The sequence below is a fragment of the Ovis canadensis genome, chromosome 20, assembly GCF_042477335.2.
Source record: "Ovis canadensis isolate MfBH-ARS-UI-01 breed Bighorn chromosome 20, ARS-UI_OviCan_v2, whole genome shotgun sequence".
Lineage (NCBI taxonomy): Eukaryota > Metazoa > Chordata > Mammalia > Artiodactyla > Bovidae > Ovis > Ovis canadensis.
Genome location: NC_091264.1, coordinates 34,682,173 through 34,701,862, shown reverse-complemented (window position 1 = coordinate 34,701,862; position 19,690 = coordinate 34,682,173). Strand labels below are relative to the sequence as shown.

The 19,690-nt window shown below is 41.4% G+C and overlaps 1 protein-coding gene across 1 annotated transcript in view; it reads left to right on the top strand.

Annotated features, from left to right (window-relative positions):
• Window positions 1-19,690, top strand: part of RCAN2 (regulator of calcineurin 2) — a 275,904-nt gene that overhangs the window by 44,954 nt on the left and 211,260 nt on the right. Inside the window, exon 2 of the mRNA XM_069562685.1 lies at window positions 5,210-5,436. Within this exon, the coding sequence (XP_069418786.1) occupies window positions 5,212-5,436 (225 nt within the window). The 5' untranslated portion in view covers window positions 5,210-5,211. The remainder of the gene's footprint in view (window positions 1-5,209; window positions 5,437-19,690) is intronic.

The window sequence follows — 19,690 nt, the reverse complement described above, 5'->3', positions numbered from 1 at the left end:
TTTGATAAGTTCCATCATGTTATAGGAGGATCTTGGATGAAGTCATGTTCACGTTATAGCAAAGTAATGAAATCATTGAAAACTTGTCTCTCTCCAGGTTTCCCCTTCCAATAAAATGAGTGGGATTCAATCACTTGTGTTCTCATTGCTACTTACTTGGTAATATTTCAATAAACAGTTCTTTTTGCTATTGATGGTGTTTGGGGATGGGCAGGTTTTTTTTTTTAATTACTTGCTTTTGCCTTATAAATATCATTGCTTTCTAATGGCTCTCCAAGCACACCCATAGCAAGTACTCAGGGACACATCCCTACTTGTTTCTCATTTTAGTGACATGAGCTTAACGTCATGGACATTCACTGAAGTCTGAAGCTTGTATACAGCCTTAATAGTGGTAGGTGGCCCCCTCTGTAGCGCCAGTTCCTCTGCTGCCGATGAGCCTATGTATAGTAATAAATAACTTTAATCCACGTATTATTTTGGAGGTTTCAAAAGACATCCACTTGCTTCCTCTCATTTGCTGTGCACAGTAGACAAGGCCACGGTTTTCTCCATTTTGCTAACATGGAAACCACAGCCCCCAAAGCATACAGCTTATAGTGGGACCAGAATACAAGCAGACCCCGGAGGCTCTTTCCAGTATTTCATGAAGATGTCTCTCCTCTGCATCTAAAGAAGTTTTGAGGTTCTCCAGGGGGAGACTTTATATTGTAAAAGGGAATAGTGGTTTTCCTTTTCCACAGGCATGTAATGATGGAAGCACATCCTTTCTAAATGTCAAACAACAGAAGAATGGTTAAATAAATTATGACAGATCTATACACTGGGATCCTATGTGGCTATTAAAATGAATGTTTGCAGAGAATAGGTAATGATACAGGGGACTGCTCCTGGCCATGTCAGTGTGGGATCCTAAACAGCAAACTCTCGATTTTGTTTCAAAATTATACATAACAAAAACAGTGGATCTAAATATACCAAAATATTAGCCGAGTTTCTGGATAGTAGGATTATGGTTTACTTTTATTTTCTTTTTATATACATCTCTGATTTTTTCAGTTTTTTCTTCAGTGAACTCATGTAATCAAAAAGCATACATCTTAAAACATTATCTTAATTATTCTCCATAAATTTTTAATTTTAGCTACAGAAATTCTTTGAATGGTTCTTGTTATATCTCATTTAAAAAATTACATTGGAAATGAATGGGTTAATTTTCATTAGTAGTATATACATTTGAAATGAATAATGAATTATTAGTATATGTGTATGTGTGTGTATATTTTTAAAAAATTTAATTGGAGAACAATTGCTTAACGATGTTGTGTTGGTTTCTGCTGTACACATAATGAGTCATCCATAAGTATACCTATAAGTATACCCCACCCCATCCCACCCAGTGTATATGTTTTAGGTTGGTTGTTGTAATGCATTTGCTGATCTGTTATTTCTTGACAATGAGTCCTTTTCCCATAATTCATTAATTCAGTCTAACATCATTTTGAGGGCTTTCTAGATGTATTAGCCTGAAGATACCTTGGGTGAAGGCTGTTCAGTCTCTGCTCTCAAGAAGTACCAGTCTGGTTGGAGAGAAGGTGATCACAGTGTAGAGTGAGCCGTGAGAGGGCTCCGCTGGCACTTAGGGAAGAAGGATGCTAACCTCATGGGTGCTGGAGGAGGTCAGGGAGTGCTCCCGGAAGAGATGCCTTTTGAGCTGAAAGCAGCTGTTCTCTTTTGGATGACCGATCTCAGATTAGAAATAATGACAACATAAGTAAATCTTCTTAAGCTGTGTAGGCAATTGTGGCTGGAATTCTTTTTAATCACCAGCCTCCTCCTTTCTTTCTGTTTATGTGAGTTTGCTAAAGGTTAGTAGCAATACCAAAGCATAATCGTTTTCCTTTGTGGTGATCACAATGATGTGCTTTTATAGTATTTCCTAGTATTATACATATCCTTTAATGAGTGACTTAAATAATGACTTGATCACTTGTTTTCATTCTTGTTTCATCCCTCAGCCTCTTCCTACTTGGCTGAGGGAGGCAGAGAGGTTTTTGTTTCTGTTTTATAAGGATAAATGGAGTCATAGAATGATCAACTGACTTCTCCAAATTATAAGGTGAGTAGGTAATGGAACTGGAAAGAGAAACCAGAGTTTCTTTGTTCAGAGCTCTGACTTTAAAAATATTTCCCCTTGTAAGAAGGCTAGGTTGTTTGCCAAAAATGCATTCACCTTTTAAATCTTTACTGAAAGTAATGAGCTTAAAATAAAGTCTCATGAAGGTAATCGTATTGTTACAGCTTAGAACAGAAGTTAAGGCTATTTGCGTAGATTAAAATGAGTCCTGAGTGAGGCTTAATATTTGGCCTATTTAATTAATTTGTTCAGCAATGGATTTTAATTTTCTTTGGAAAAAAAGAATAATTGAAACATTCTCAGACCCTTTTGAGAACATTATGGGATCAATGGTGATTAATTTAAAAACATGTTAACTAAGAAGGACAGACTGAAAAACGAGATCAGGATTGACAATATCTATATTTCATGATACTGGATGATTATAACTTTATTATCAGAAGGTTTTCTTTTGATGCATTGATGTGAATACAGTGGACCCTTGAACAACACGGGTTTGAACTGTACAGGTCCACTTATCTGTCCACTTATTTTTTTTTTCATTAAATACATACTATAGGATCTGGGGGTGGTTGAATCTACAGATGTGAAATTCTGTACAAGGAGGACTGACTGTAAAGTTATGCTTGAATTTTCTGCTGTGTGGTTGGTTGGTGCTGCACCCGTCTCCCCCCGCCCTTGTTCAAGGGTAAACTGTAAAACTGTCTGAATGTTCTTAGTAATTATTTTTAAAATAATTGTTGTTCAGTTGCTCAGTCTTGTTAGTACTCTAATAATAAATGTAAGTTAATATGCCTATTATACTGTAATATATTACAGATATTCAGAAAAATATATGAAACAACAGTATAAGTGAATATGAAGGGAAATAAACACTTTGAAGTATTTTATTGATTTTTCTTCTAATTAAAAATATTCATGTATTTTGGATTCATTGTGGAATAAATAAAGCTTAAACCATGTACCATATTTTTATTGAAAATAAGTATTTGATTTAAATACAGAAAATTTTGCATTAATTGGGGTTTAGCGAAATTTAGAATACAGGAATAGTTCTATTATATTTTATACAGAATGATAGTTTTATTTTCCACAATTGTAGTGATCTGATTTTTGAATTATTATTTCAAATTCTTTAATTTTTGGCTCCTGTTCCTAACCAACTCTAAGATTTTATCTGTAGTGCACCTTTTATATTGCCATCAAGCACTGTTTATCAGGATGCCATTTGGACATTTTTCTAGGAAAAATGAAAACAAAAAACAACCTCATCACAATACCACAGAGTCAAGAAAGATATAAGTGCGTGCTCAGTTATGTCTGACTCTGCGAGCCCATGGGCTGTAGCCCACCAGGCTCCCCTGTCCATTGAATTTCCCAGGCAAGAATACTGGAGTGAGTTGCTGTTTCCTCCTCCAGGGTGTCTTCCTAACCCAGGGGCTGACCCCGAGTCTCCTGCACTGGCCGGCAGATACTTTACAGCTGCGCCACGAGATCCAGAAACCCATATTTGTCTGGGGATCTAGAATTCGTGTCTTAACTAAACTGGGTGGGGATGGAGTGACATTTTGCAACACTGCCTTCCTGAATTTCACCGTGAGGTTCTGCATTGCTGAGACAGGGGAAAATGGAGGATGATCCCGCGGCTACATCGTAACTGCCAGGCAGCCATACCTGGGTACCCACGGGCAAGTTATTTCACCTTTAATTAGTGATGTGTGAACAGAATACTATGATAGGCATGAAAATAGATCCAAAATAAAAGTGTAGATAACTGTCATTGAAGTATGCAGGAAGGCTGATGAAATCTATTGGATTATGTATCAAAAATTGGGAAAACTCTCCCAGCTGGCTGCAGTAGGGTACAGTTTTGAGTGTAAGGGGAGATGAGATAATAGAATGATGATGGAGCACTGATAAGTGAGATTAAAACTGGAAAGCTTCATATTTGGGTTGCTGAGGGAGAACAATCTGTATACCATGGATCAATTAGGATAGTACTGATGTTTTTTTAATTTGTGTGTTTATTTTACTTTAGTTTACTGGGTCTTCATTGCTGTGTGAGGGCTTTCTTAGATGTGGTGAGCAGGGTCTGCTCTCTCCTTGTGGTGGCTTCTCTTGTTGCGGAGCTCAGGCGCTAGAGTGCATGGGCTCAGTAGTTACAGCGCGTGGGTTTAGTTGCCTCTCGGCATGTGGAATCTTCCTGCACCGGGGATCAAACCCAAGTCCCCTGCATTGGCAGGTGGATTCTCAACCACTGGACCTCCAGGGAAGCCCAGTATTGATTTTTTAAGATCTGGTGTTCACAAATTTCTCAACGTAATTATCCTAGGCAGAAGAGGGTATCTGTGAGTGTGTGTGTGTGTGCGTGTGTCTTCTCATTGTGAATAAATGGTTAACCATTAGAATTATCCTGATCAGGATTCAGGTGGTCATGAAATAGATTGTATTTCCTTAAATGTAGACTTGTACTAATTTTGATCTGCTTCATTTCTTTGGTATTGGAGAGTGAATTCTAGTGCCAAACTCCCTGAGTTTGAAGCCTAGTCATGCCATTTTCTCATGGACCCTGTCAAAGTTACTTAATTGTTCCTCAGTTTTCCACTCTGTAAAATGGGGATATATGGGTACCAAGCTCGCAGACTGTGGTGGAGAGTCAGTAGGCCAGTTAAGGCATGTAAATCATTTAGAATGATTCCTGGAATTCAAGAAATGATAAGCATTAGTAGTTACGGCTGTGGTATTGGATTCATCATGTAAGTTATCAAAGCACTTTATAATCTGCATTTTTGAGTCCATTTGATTCTCCTAAGGAAGCAAGGCTCAGGGAACTTAGGTAATTTTCCTAGGTCCCCAGTCCAGTAAACACTGGACATCTGGGCTAGTATCTCTAGCCTCAAATTCCAATCCTGCTCAAGTGGGTCTTTTTCCCATAGCAGGGACTGGATTCTTGCCCAGAAACCAATTTGTCTGGAAAGTTGTAATTTAGAGATCGAGGGGAATCTGTCCCAGACACTCTAGCTATAAGGGATCGACTCCTACTCTAACTCACGTCCGTTTCTGTATCCTCAGGAATGAGGGGAGAGTCTTACTTCATTGGGATGAGGAGCCTGGGGCAGCAGGGCCGCATCCCGGAAGATGGAGGACTGTTCTTGCTCTGCTGCATAGACAGAGACTGGGCCGTGACTCAGTGTTTCACGGAGGAGGCCTTTCAAGCCATCACGGACTTCACCGACCTCCCCAACTCACTCTTCGCGTGCAACGTCCACCAGTCGGTGTTTGAAGGGGAAGAAAGCAAGGTAAGAAGACTTTCTGCTCCTGAAATCGAAGCAGATGCAACGTCAGTCCCTCAGCACTTCTGTGGCTCCTTTGTGGTTGAGGTTTGGAAGTTTTTGAAAATGTTCACTTGGTGCACCTCTCAGCATGCATAGCAAGAGCAGAAAAGCCTGTTCTATTATCAGTTGACATTGGAGGTATACATGACAAGATTATACGAGAGATTCCATTGAATCAGATCTCATTGTCTACAACTCAGAAGTCTGTCCAACAGCAGAAGAAAAATGGCTTTAGAAATAGTGATTGCAGGAGATATACCCTTGGTTTAGGAAGCAGATGTTGTTAAAAAAAAATAGTTTTATTTTCCCATATTATTCTGCCCCAAACTTAATTTGCCTTTTCCCAAACAGCACAAGCCCTCTTTCACCCTTACTCTTCCTGCAGTTTGATGACTGACCTAAACATGGCTTCTTAAATTGGGCCCCAAGTCTTGCAGCATTTATTAGAAAGGTAAATTTGTTGGCCATCTGAGTCTTGCTTTGCTTGCTGATACCACAGTAGGTAGAATTGTTTTGGGTGTGTTGTAAGAATTTGCTTGAAAATGCTTAACCCCTTGACTTGAAATAATTAGGGAATGAGGTTGTCTATGAACAAGCGTTTTCTAGAAAATGAGGCTTCTGTTTTAAGAGCAAACTTGATTCAGTGGAGGTATTCTTGGGAGTCAGGGTAAATATTCCTTTCAGAAGTCTTTGTAAAGTTCACCGGTTTTCTCTGACCTTTTAAGAGAGTCTGAATGGATCAAACCTTACCTTGTGAGTGTGGATTTCTAGTTGTAAATATCCACTTTTAGGCTATGTTGTAAATCATGGCCAATATTTTGAGGGGAGGAAAGGGTCTTTTTTTTCTGAACTACAGTATGGTTCTGTGTGAGATTAAGGGTAGGATTTATGATTGCCATTTCATAAACTTGAGCTGTTTTTGCCAACTGCTGAAGTCCAATCTCTGTTTCCTGAACACGGTTACTAGAAGTTTTTGTTCTGGATTTTATTGGTTTTGTAAGCAATCCTGATAGCTCAGAGAATTAGGAATTATTTCAAGCTGTATAAAGATAGTTTTATAATGATATTATTTTATAGTTGAGCAGTTGAAATGATGAGCTAAAAACAGCCTGAAGTCCAAGGAATTATATGTGGTTAGAACATCCAGAGCTATGATCACCAGACTATTTGAAGTAAGAAAATGGCATATATCCTCTTTGAAAGAAACTGTAAATTTTGCTCTTGGCTTATAACCAGGTTATAACACAGATTATTGTTTAATTCAGAGCAGGTCATCGCCCCCTGAAATCTACCTGACATTAACTATGAACAAAGGTCTGTATTTTCTTGTTCTGTCATCTATTTAAGTATCAACGATCAGAAGGATCTTCCTTAGAGGTTTAATGAGGGTTTTGACTCTTTCTTGATAAAATACTTTTCGATCAGTTAAAAAAAAAAAGATTTAGGAAAGAGCCAATCTCATTCAAGGGTTCAAGAATGACCGATCAGCCAAACCAGAATTAGTTACATAGAAAGACGGAGACTTGGGGAGAGTTCACGGGAATCTGCCCACATCTATTTTGATATTCTGATCTGTGATTGAATAATGGATTACTAAATATTCTCATTTAATTTGTATATGAAGTTGGTACACTGCAGTTTAACAAATAGGATTGGGCTTTAAAATGACCTTGCTAAAATATTGAGGTGAAATCAGTATGATATAGTTCCATGGAATAAGTTTCAAATGATGTAGCTCACATTTTTATAGCTAAGGAGGCGAATTTTCTAATTGGCCAATGTCTACATAATTAAACTTATTAAATGAGACAGGAAGTCTTCCATTTTGGTGCAATTTTTATAGCTCCTATTCATGGAGAGTCTCTGGGACGTCAAATAATGTGATCCAGATTCAGTTTTTATTTAATTATATGATCAGAGTTTAGGGTGCCAAAGCAAGATAATCAGATACAAATAAATGGATAACAGAGGCATGATCACTGCGACTACAGGGAAATAAAATGTTTGAGGAGCCTCACGCCTCCCAATTTTACTCCCACATGTTTTCCTTCTCATTCTAGACTTTTCTGTTCTTCTCTTTACCTCCACTTTTTCACCCACTATCTTAATAAAACTCACTTGTCCTGTACGTCATTCTCTCAGAATATCCTTCCCACCGTGTTCAAAGTTCATGAATCTGAGCCAGGAATTCTAATGATGGTAATCTTTTCCAAAGGGTGGACATTGGGGGCACTATTAGGGGAGATAATTTTAAGGAGAGGGAAAAAAATCAAGAAAGCTTTCTAGCTCTTGTATCTGCCTGTGGGTAAGGCCATGGGGATTGTCTAAATTATTTGGCTTTGGGAAAAAGCCTTCAGGAGCCTGCAATTATCAGAGAGATAAGATATCAGAAATGATGCTTGGTTTTCATCTCAGAGATCCAAGTGGGTAGATGTTAACTTGTTCTGGTGAAGTTCTTTCTTTTTTTGGCAAGCCTACTTTTTTAAAAAGGATCTGTATATTTTTAAATGTGGACCATTTTTTAGAAGTCTTTATTGAATTTATTACAATATTGCTTCTGTTTTATGTTTTGGTTTCTGGATAAGAGGCATGAGGGGTCTTAGCTCCCTGACCAGGGATCGAACCTACATCCTCTGCACTGAAAGGTGAAATCTTAACCAATGGACCACCAGGGAAGTCCCAGCATATCTACTTTCGATTCATTGTTTCTTGATTCGTATCAAGAAAACAAGGTTAGCTTGTTTGCTACAATTATTATAAAGCATACATTTTAATTTCCTTAGCTTGGTGGGAATTAAGGCTCTTGCTTTCTGACTATTATGATTAAGTCTTGGCAGTAATCTTTATTTTCCCATTTGTCAGACACTTTTCCTAAGCCTTTTTCCTTTTTGGTTTAGTTTGGAAACACTGACTCGGCCCGCTCTTAATATAGGTAACACCATAGGAGATGATCTTCTGGTTATGGTGCTTCTGCTTATCAGCGTGATACATGTTCTGATATGCTCATTTCTGCCAACCTATTTGAATCCTAAGTTCTGACATCTACAGAACATTTTTCTTTTCAAACAACTTCATGAGGCCATGATGTTGACTCCAATTTTCTGTTAGGCAGAATTCTGTGAGATTGTATTTTGATTTGCTGCTTCTGCGAGAAGCGAGCACATACCTCAGTGTGGTTCGTTGTGGTCCAGATGGTTGGGATTTGTTTATATAACACAAAGGAGAACCAGAGCTGGAGGAAATTGGCATCTGAAACCAATAACGGCAGATTGCTGTTTGCATGCTACAGCTTGCAGCATAAATATTTTTGTATCAAACACATTTAGATCTGGGATTGTCACAGCAGGCAATACCTATAAGTTATCAGGGGTCGTTAACCTTTGGCATTTTCCCCTGGCTTGCCTTTCTGGATACAACTGGGCTGCACCAGTCATCTTAAGACAGATGAGGCTGGAGGGGCACCCTGCAGGCTGCTGTGTGTCTGTGCTCAAGATAGGTAAGGCTCTGCTCCATGGGACGTTGGCACTCATTGGTAGCTAAAGGGGAACAGTGCACCAACCACCATAAAATTCTTAGCCAGATTCAGTTTATTAAGGGGAAGCCTGAAAGGTGAGTTGTTATTGGCCTCCAAAAATTTTGAATTCATTTAGTTCAGTAACAACAATAATAGTATCAGTAGGAAGCCTTACATAGCATGAAGCAAGGGGCTCGGTACTCTTCTGAGCCCCTTGCTTTCTAGACATCAAGCCTGTTAATCAACATGACTACCCTAGAAGGGTGGTGTCTTTCTGCCTTTCCACCTCCTGGGTACGTGGTGGGGTTGTGTTCCCTGTACCACTCTAGCTAGTTCTACCCAGCGTATAAGCAGAACTGATCTGTGCCACTTCCGTGTGAGGCCTTTAATCACCAGTGTTTGAAGAATGATCTTTTCACTCTGCTCAGGTAGTTGGCATTGTGCCAGGCATGCCTTTTCAGGCAGTCTGGTTTGTGGACTGAGGACAAGGATGACCCAGGGCAGGGTCCTGGGTGCCCTTGGGATAGACGTCCAGAGTGACAGCATCAACAAGAAAAGCCTTTGTTGCGTGAAGCCACTGAGATTTGGGGGTTTGTTGTTAGAATATAGCTGAGTCCACCTAGGTTGATACTGCAAATATGATTATCCTCATTTTTCAGATGAGGGCCCTGAAGCCCAGAGAGGTTGCCCATGATTTCACAGCTGGAGTGGCAGAGCAAGAATTCAAACCTACAGAGTCTGTGCTGTTAAACATTATGTGACACTGCCTCTTCATACACAAATATTTCTTGAAAACAGGTACGATGCTTGGCTTTGGGGACGCAGTGGTGCACATAGACTCAATGAACTTCAAGTCTACCAAAGCAAACAATTCAAATAAGAAAACAAGCATAATCAATCTAGTGATGCTAAAACCAAAAGAACGTTTAATACGTATTTTCAACTGTACTCACTGCCCTATATACGCATGCGTGCACATGCACACAAGATTTTCTTGTTGTTTTGGTTATGTTTTGTTTTGCTTTTTAAAAAACGAGCATTTCTTCCAACTACTTAAAGACGATATCCTACCAGAAAGGGCATAGATCAGAGGCCTGGTGCTATGGCTGTTAGGCTTCTTGCTTCTCATAAATGGAGCATCTCAGTGCCTTGAGGGTGGCTGGAGTGATTCTAGGTTCAAAGATGTATATCTTTCATTCAGCATCACCACTAATAGAATACACCAGTAGAGCTCAGCTGAGGACGCAATGACCTAGTCAACCCTGGCAGCGTTGTGAGGTCACCCTCAAGGATTTTGGAAGGTGAATCTGTTGATTTTCAATTTTTATTTGATTCCCACATAGGATTTGCCTTTAGTCTGTAAGGGTATGGAAATGTTCCCATTGTACTTTACAGCTGCAGGCCCACGATCTCTTTATCTGCAGTACCCAAATTTGAAATGCTCTGGAAATTGAGACTTCATAACCCATTTTAAGGTGAAATCTCACTTGACCTAAATCATTCAGAATCTAACCAAGATTGATGAGAAGCTTCTTCTAGTGTGAATATTCATCCATCTCTTTGCAAAAATATTCCTGTCTTTAAGCAACGGGGACTGCCCCCCGACTTGATGGATCATTACATAATGTGAGGCATGCATGCCACTTTGTGTTCTAAATCCCTTAATTCTGAATTTCAAACATAGCGGGTCCTAAGAATTTCAGAGAGTGAGTTGTGGACCTGTAAACTATATAAAAATGCACCCACAGCCCATGTTCACCAAGAAGAATGAATGTATCACTGAAATCTGGACTGTCATAAACAAGGACAATTAAATATTTTTCCCCGTAATGAGATGCTTGGGTTGATTAGAGATAAAGGGCATATTGAGGACAGAATGGGCTCATTCAGTTTGCACGCCTGTGCGCTAAGTTGCTTCAGTCGTGTCTGACTCTTTGTGACTTTATGGACTACAGCCCTCCAGGCTCTTCTGTCCATTGGGTTCTCCAGGAAAGAATACTGGAGTGGGTTGCCATGCCTTCCTTCAGGGGATCTTCCCCACCCAGGGGTTGAACTTATGTCTCTTATGTCTGGCAGGCAGGTCCTTTACCCAAGCGCCGCCTGGGAAGCCCTTGTTTAGTTTAATAATAGTAATAATGATAATAGTAATGGCAGCTCCCACATGTTTTGCTTCTCTTCATTTGGATTTTTCTTCTCTATACTGTGAAGTTCTAGAAGGCAGTCAAAATTTGTAAACTTCCTAGTTGTATTTCCATCACCTTGCTGGGTCTCAGGCATCATAGGTGCTCAGTAAGTACTGAGTTGGACCTCCACTTCAGTGGGGACTAAATGAAGGTATAGAGGGATGAATTAGCCAGGATGGGCTCATTAATTAGAGAAACAGCAAAGAGCTGAGTGAGGCCTCTGAACATTTAAGTCTAGTTCATTATCCACCATGCATTGAGAAACATCAGTTCTAGAAATAAAGTTGGCCATTCATCAGCACAACGTTCAAGTCAAAGCATGTAAGACAGAGATCTCAAGTGATTTCATAGCAAGATGCAAATTAAATGTCAGTGCATTGAGTCCATATCACTTTTACAGTCAAGATATGACATATATGAATAAGCCTGTTTTGTCAGTTTATGGTATTTTAAGCTTTTAGAGGCAACTGACCTATTTAGTGGGCTTTCCAGGTGGCACTAGTGGTAAAGAACCCACCTGCCAATGCAGGAGACATAGGAGACGTGAGTTTGATCCCTGAGGCAGGAAGATCCCCCGGAAGAGGGGTTCTTGGAGAATTCTCCAGTATTGCCTGGAGAATCCCATGGACAGAGGAGCCTGGCAGGAGTCTCTAGGTCGCAAAGAGTCGGACATGACTGAAATGACTTAGCATGCACCATGACCTATTCAGTAAGCCAAGAGAGTAAAAAAATCTTAAACACGTTTATTTCCATAATGACTCCTAGAAAAGAAAAGGGAGAAATAAGAAAAGAGAAAAGGCAGCAAGGAAAGAAGAAATCCAGTGCTTTAGAAGACCTTGGGAAACTTGTTATTGGGATAGTTTAAAGCTGATTGAAAAAAAAGAAACGCTCATGCTAAGGATATGTAGCAAAGGATGAACAATCGGATAATAATTTACTATAGTTTGTGTTGCTGAATATAGCTTGAAAGAAATTAAGTGAACTGTTGTGACCTAAGGGTGGGAAAGAGATAACCAAGCATTAATTTTAAATATTAAAGTAGAAAATTGTTATATTAGATACCGGATATTCAAGGAATCCTTAGGAGTCTCACCATTTCTCGTGTGTCATCCTTGGTGACTTTGACAGATTTGCTTGTTGTTTTCAAGAATGTTTAAATTGTAAAAAGGCAGTGCCTATCATTTTACTCAGTACATTGGTTCTGTTTTTTCTCTGGAGGAGGACTGGGAACCATAATTAGTCACCGCTAATCACTTGGGGACACCTGCCAGATGAGAGCCCAGCATGGGCCAGATTTGAAAGCTGTTGCAGGACACTCCCTGGAACCGTAACCTTTCTTGAAGTGACTAAAATATTCCAGAGGCATATTTAGTGGCTTGCTTCCCCACAGCACTGAGTGACCCCCCTGGGGCTCAGGCGCCTGACCAGCCACTCGAAATGCCCCACTTAACAACCTGGAAATAATTGAGGCAGTGGGAAGAATTAGGCCTGATGCACAGAGAGCCGGGAGTATTTGGTTTCTGTGCCAAACAGGGGGTGAGCGTGTGTTCCTGATGCCACCCGGGGAAAAACGGCTGCCATGTTCTGATGAGACTGGGATCCTATTAAACAGGGACTTGGCACTTTCTCCCCCTTTTGGAAAAATGAAGGTACTTGGAGCCCAGTGCGTATGGTTTTCATCAGAGCTACTGATAGCCTGTTCAGTGGCTGTGACTCTGGGCAGACGCCGTCTCAGGGCACACCGCCTGTGGCCAGGCAGGCTAATTTGTGAAAATGCCCTGTTGATGGGGTCGAAAAAGACCTGAGCAGTTGTGGGTGGCTGGGCAGGTGGAGGGCAGGCTAGATTCCATCCTCCTCCACTGTCTTCTTGGACCCGAAGCCCTTGAGAAATGCACAAACAGCTCACCCATCACAGTGGTGCGTGTGTGCCAAGTCGCCTCAGTCATATCTGACTCTTTGCGACCCCATGGACTGTAGCCCACCAGGCTCCTCTGTCCATGGGATTCTCCAGGCAAGAATACTGGAGTGGGCTGCCATGCCCTCCTCCAGGGGATCTTCCCTACCCAGAGATTGAACCTAAGTCTCTAACGTCTCCTGCATCGGCAGGCGGGTTCTTTACCATTAGCGCCACCTGGAAAGCCCCCATCACGATGGTCACGGTCTAATAAGATCATCGTCAATTATTTACAATTTAAGAGGATTTATAGGGGTTTCCCTGGCAGTCCAGTGGTTAAGAATCTGTGCTTCCACTGCAGGGGGCACAGGTTCGATCCCTGGTTGGGAAGCTAAGATCCTGCATGCCACACTGCCCAAAACTCAAAAACAAAAAGCATCTACAAATTCAAAGGTAACAGTTGTGTTCTCTTGCCTCAGAACATTCCTTTTTTAAGAGGTGGTTTTGGAGACAGAGCCCAGGGAAGGGAGGGGGAAGAATAAGATTTATAATTATTTTTCCTTGCACTCACCAGCAAAAGTTGGCCTGGGTTTCACCTGGCCTTTCTTGGCTTTTTTGACTCCAGTCCCAGCTTGGTGGTCATGAAATTCTCAGCCAACTTAGAGATAACCAGAGGAAGTCAGAGAGTTTTGGACATGAACTTTAAAACTCTGCTAGGGTATCCTTCACAGCAGGCCTGACATTTAAGCTCAATGGATAAGATCAGTGTGATACATGACTGGATACCAATTCGTGTGACACTTTTTCTATGAGAGTGGGGATTGTTAAGGTGATGCTTACACACGTATTTCATCATTATCTGCTCAACCATACTCCTTTATATAGAATATATAGAAACATAATGTGTAGCTTTTTAAAAAAATTTGATCAATTTCTAGTAATATTTTGATAATGTTGTATTTTACTGGGAATGTTGTATTTTACAGCATAACCATCATTTTCAACGTAAAAGCCAGCAACTCTATCAATGATTTGAAGGGGAGACTCATTGAATTGATACCTGACATAGTGAAGATTTTTCATCAAATGTGTTGAACTATCATATCTTATACTTTGTTCAAAATCTACAGTTTGCCACCAGGTTTGTAGCTATTATGAACTCCAAGCTATTTAGTTGATTATTAATACATCGAGTACACCATGTTATGGATTGTCAAATCCAACTAGATGATTGTTGTCTTTTTGTATTTTTTAAATAAGTAAACGAAATTTTCTGCAGCTGTGCTGGGCCTCTGTTGCTGCTTTCCCTAATCGTGGGGCTGTTCTATGGCTGTGGTGTGCAGGCTTCTCATTGTGATGGCTTCTCTTGCAGAGCACAGGCTCTAGGGCACGTGTGCTTCAGTAGTTGTGGCACGTGGACTCAGTAATTGTGGCTCACTGGGGCTTAGTTGCCCCACGGCATGTGGAGTCTTCCCGGCCCAGGGATTGAACCCGTGTCTTCTGCACTGGCAGGCAGATTCTTAACTACTGGGCCACCAGGGAAGTCTGATTCTAAGTATCTCGAGGACAGCGGAGCCAGCTCCTCATTTTTCTGCATCCTACACTGTCCGGCTCTGGACCTAACACGGGCACTGACAGGGAGGCAGGAGGGCCAGTGAGAGGGGAATTGGATTCAGCCACACTTGAGTCCAAATCCTGCCTCTTCTGCATCCAACTTGTGTGATCTTGACCAGTTTAGCTTCTCTGAGTCTCAGTTCCCTCTTTGATGAGATGGGTTCACTGTACCTTCATTCTTGGTTGGTTATGTGATTAAACAGGGTGACGTGGATTGAGGAGGTGGCTCTAGACGAGATCTTTTTGGTAAACATTGGTCTCTTCCTCCCCACCCAGGTAAAGCTGGGACTGCCTCTGCTTCCAGGAAGGAAGAGCTTTTCTAAAAACATGCAAACCTAGATGAAAGAAAGGTTTCATTTACCCACCTCTTTGTAGAGTCCTAATGATGTTTTGTTTTATATCATAGACTTTGTTGAGAAAGTTAATCTCAGTTTTTGCCACAAGAAAGCTGTTTCTGCATTTGTTGTAGGACACATGTGGTTCACTGTCGCCCATATAAGGTTCAGGGGATACGTTTCGTTTAGAATACAATGCCAAGAAAACTGTTGACTCTGAGGAACTAGTATTTTTCTCATTAGAGGAATTATGTAACTTGTATAATACTTACTTTTATGTAACTTATATAAATCTTAATTTATGTGAGTTACAGAAGTCTTCCCAAGGAGCTCAAAATAAAAATTATTACTCAGGCATAGCCACTCTACTTATTCCTACTGGTCTGGATATTCTTTTTCTCTTTGTATTAACCTGCTTGTATGTGTAATGTAAAGCATTTTTCTGACTTCTGATCAAATTGTATTCATATTTTACATTCATATGTCTTATGAAACAATCATCTTTCAACATGTAAAGGAGGCTGGTTGGGAGTCACTAAGGTTTATTTTGCAGATACTTGAAATTCCACTATGAACTGAAAAAAAAAGTCGCCTAAATTAGTAGATTCTATTTTTTTAGAATAACAAACAAACGTGCACTTTTTTTTTTTTTTTGCTATAACTCACATTATTTGGAAGAACAGTTTTTAAACATCTTCAAAGGAGAAATGAGACTTGGCCATCACAATTAACAGCAGCATCTTCCACAGCACATGGGGTCTGTGTGTTTTTAGAAAATCACCTGATCACATAACTTTTTAAAGTTTAACTCTTAAAGCTAACTGTTATGCTACTATTAATCTGTGGGAAAATGAACACGTGTAAGCCATTTGAGGATATCTGTATTTAAGGTTGTCCTTTTACTACTCTACTTTTGAATCCTAAAGTCCTAGAGCCAAACTATTTCACGGGAAGTTGCTTCAGTTTCAAGGCTGGAGATTTTTCTTCTTTCCTTCAAATAGACTATTTTCCTCCTCAGTATTGTGTTCTCTCCAGTTGCAAAACTTGGAACAGAAGTCCACTTACAATGAATCACTGTGTCAGTGAAGTTCAAGGCATTGCGAGTATAGAAGAGGAAGGAGCTTAGCTCTTCAAATAGCCTCTTTTGAAAATTTCAGAGAAAAGGGAGTCTCAGGGTCAGAAATTTGGCACTGATAACTCGCTTGCATTACATTTTTTCCTGCAGATTGTCTTGCTGTACACATGGGAGGATGTGGCCATGGTGATTGATTTATTTATTTTTCATATATATTTAACACATTTTTTTTTTTTGCTTTCATTTTGCATTGAGTTATAGCCTGCTGATTAGCAATGTTGTGATAGTTTCAGGTGTACAGCATGGTGGCTGAGTCATATATATACACGTATCCATTCTCCCCCAAACTCCCCTCTCATCCAGGCTGCCACGGAACATTGAGCAGATAGGACCTTGCTGGTTATCCATTTTAAATACAGCAGAGTGTGCGTGTTGATCCCATACTCCCTGACTAGCTCTTCTCCCCATTCTTCCTCCAGGCAACCGTAAGCTCGTCGTCTCAGTCTGTGAGGCGGTTTCTGCTTTGCATTAGTAAATAAGTTCATTTCTGTCATTTCTTTCTGGATTCCGCTTGTGAGGGATGGCATACAACATGTCTCCTCAGTCTAACTCACTTCACTCAGCATGACAGGGCCATGGTGGTTTAGGAGAAAGAGGAGACAGGGGCTCTCCCTTGGGTTTCCCCAGCTGGCCTTTGCCCTGCTCTCTGTCGACAGCCCCTGGCTCCAGTGGGGCTGACGGTCATCTCTGAGTTCACATGTCTGAGCAAGTGGGGTCCCTTTCAAAGGGCCCCATTTTTGGCATCACTGACAGTGCATACTTTGCAGTGTTTTGAGTAGTGAAAAGCCTTTGTAGTTAGGGTGGATTTGAGGTTGTGGAAACACGTCACTCAGAGCTGTGTACAGTGAGTGACTCAGGTGGGTCACCCACTCGAGTAAAAACATTTTTATTTAAAAAAATAACATGTACAAAGCACTGGAATGAGGAATAGCTATAAAATCAGAGGAACGACTCTCTCCTGGAGCTTGGGACTCTCGGGAATTTCAGAAATGCATTACAAAGGTATGGCTGCAATAAAATCACCTTTTTGAAAAAGAAACACTCTGATTTTGAAGGCCATATGAAAAAGGAATGTAAAGTATATCTTTGGTAACTTTTATATTGATTATATGTTAGAATGATGGTATTTTGGGTATATTCGGTTAAAGTATACTATTAATCTTAAAAGAAAAGGAAACAGCTGCACAGGTCAAACCTAGTGTATTGAATAAGGTGCAGAGTTGTTTCCTTATGCCTGTTTATAATGCCCCCAGCCCTGACTCAAACCCCTGTCTCTTGCTTTGTGCAACAGAGCAAGCATCACAAAAAGAGATTGGCTTAGTGGTGTAAGGACCATTCTATCTGCCAAGTATCTCCTGCAGTGGCCTGGAGTCTTTTGGAATGTGAAGGCTGTTTTCTGATCAAGAATTCCCTTGTAGGAACTTCCTTGGTGGTCCAATGGTTAAGAATCTGCCTGACAATACAGAGGATGTGGGTTCAATCCCTGGTCTGGAAAGATCGCACATGCCACGGGGCAACTAAGCCCATGCACCACAACTACTGAGCCCATGCTTTAGAGTCTGTGCTCTGCAACAAGAGAAGCCACCACAGTAAGAATCTTGTGTGGCACAACTAGAGAGGAGCCCCCACTCATCGCAACTAGAGAAAGCCCACGCAGCCGTGAAGACCCGGAGCAGCCCGAAAAGAGCTCCCTTTTTAACGAACATACCCTCAGGAGATATTAAATTCTAAGATATCCTTAGGGCTTCCCTTGTAGCTCAGTTGGTAAAGAATCTGCCTGCAATGCAGGAGACCCTGGTTTGATTCCTGGGTCAGGAAGATCTGCTGGAGAAGGGTTAGGCTGCCCACTCTAGTATTCTTGGGCTTCCCTTGTGGCTCAGTTGGTGAAAAATCTGCCTACAAATGCAGGAGACCCCAGTTCGATTCCTGAGTCAGGAAGATCCCCTGGAGAAGGGAAAGGCTGCCCGCTCCAGTATTCTGGCCTGAAGAATTCCATGGACTGTATAGGCTGTGGGGTCACAAAGAGTCAGACACGACTGAGCAACTTTAACTTTCCACTTTCAAGATATCCTTAAGATATACCCAACAATATCCTATGATACCTAATCTACAAACCCAGGGCAGGCCAGTGACCCGTGAATATGCTAGCAGAGGGGAAAGTACTGCCTTAAGCAATCCACTCCATCCATCCACTGATTATTTAACAATTATTGAAGACATGCTGTGTCCCCAGTATTGCTCGTAGCCTTGGGAGAACAAAGACTGAATGAGACGCAAGCCTCATGTCACCTGGTGTTGACTGGGGTCTTGTAATTAGAGGACGAGTTGTCTGGAGTAAGAGGTTGAGGTGGATGCAGGATGATATAGGAGCCCCGGAATAGGGCACCTTAGAGGGGAAGAGAAGACTCTGGAACTTCGGGGGTAAATTTCTGTATTTTGTTTGGAGCTCTCCCTTGCCCCAGCATCTCCAAATGGACCCACCCGTCTGCCATGGAGCTTGCTGGCCACAGTGATTTGAGGACAGCGTCCTTCAGACCCGCCTCTTGTATCATCACCATTGTTGTCCTGTCCCACAGGGCCTGTTTGGACAGGACCATTGATAACTGACCTGGATAAAGAAACAACAAACTGCTCCAGTGTTCTTGCCGGGAAAATCCCATGGATAGAGGAGCCTGGTGGGCTAATGGTCCATGGGGTCGCAAAAGAGTCGGACACGACTTAGTGATTTAACAACAACAACGGTTGATGAGTGAGGGTGGCAGAGGGGAAGAACTGACTTTGACTTTGGCAGGAGCTTCCTTTTCGCCAGGTTCACCCAGCCCTGGAGACAGGCATGGCTGGATGGCCACACGGATGGAACATTCTGTGACCCACCTGTCCCCGTTTTCTCCTCCAGTGTGCAAAATACTTGCCTTCCTCCTAAGAGGAACTGTGAGCTTGCTTATTTTAAAAACTGCAACCTGCGAGGACAGAGGGTGTTCTCTGACAACATTACATCATTGAAGCCTCTAGGTGTTGAGTCATCATTATTTTTAGGCAGCTCCACGCTTTTTTTGGTTGTTCTAAGAATAGCCCTTGTGTCTGGACTCTACAGAAAGTCACCTCAATACCGATCCTGTCACCACTCCAGAGTGGTGATGGAATGCTTTCTGGATTTCCAGGGCACACTTTAGAATTTTGCCTCCCAAACCTTCTGCCCTTTTAGGTCTGTAGTCAACGTGATAACTTTGTCGGATGCTATGACTTGCATTTGGGTCACACTCGTGTCAAACATACTTATTGTTGTAAGACAGCAGCATGAACAACAGAGTAAAAAGTGTTTGCTCCTCAAACGCTCCTCCCTGTCTCCAGCTCAGGGTCCATTTGGTTTGTGAAGCCCTTCCTCAGTGACGTCACTCAGTGTTTCAACATTTCAAGGCCTCTTTCTGCGCCTTCTCTTTTATGGATTAAGTGACTTGAGACCCCTCACAGGCGGGGGACTGCTACTCTTGGCATCTCTGTGGGATCAACTGAAGGAGGCCAAAGTAAATGTTATGCTAGGTT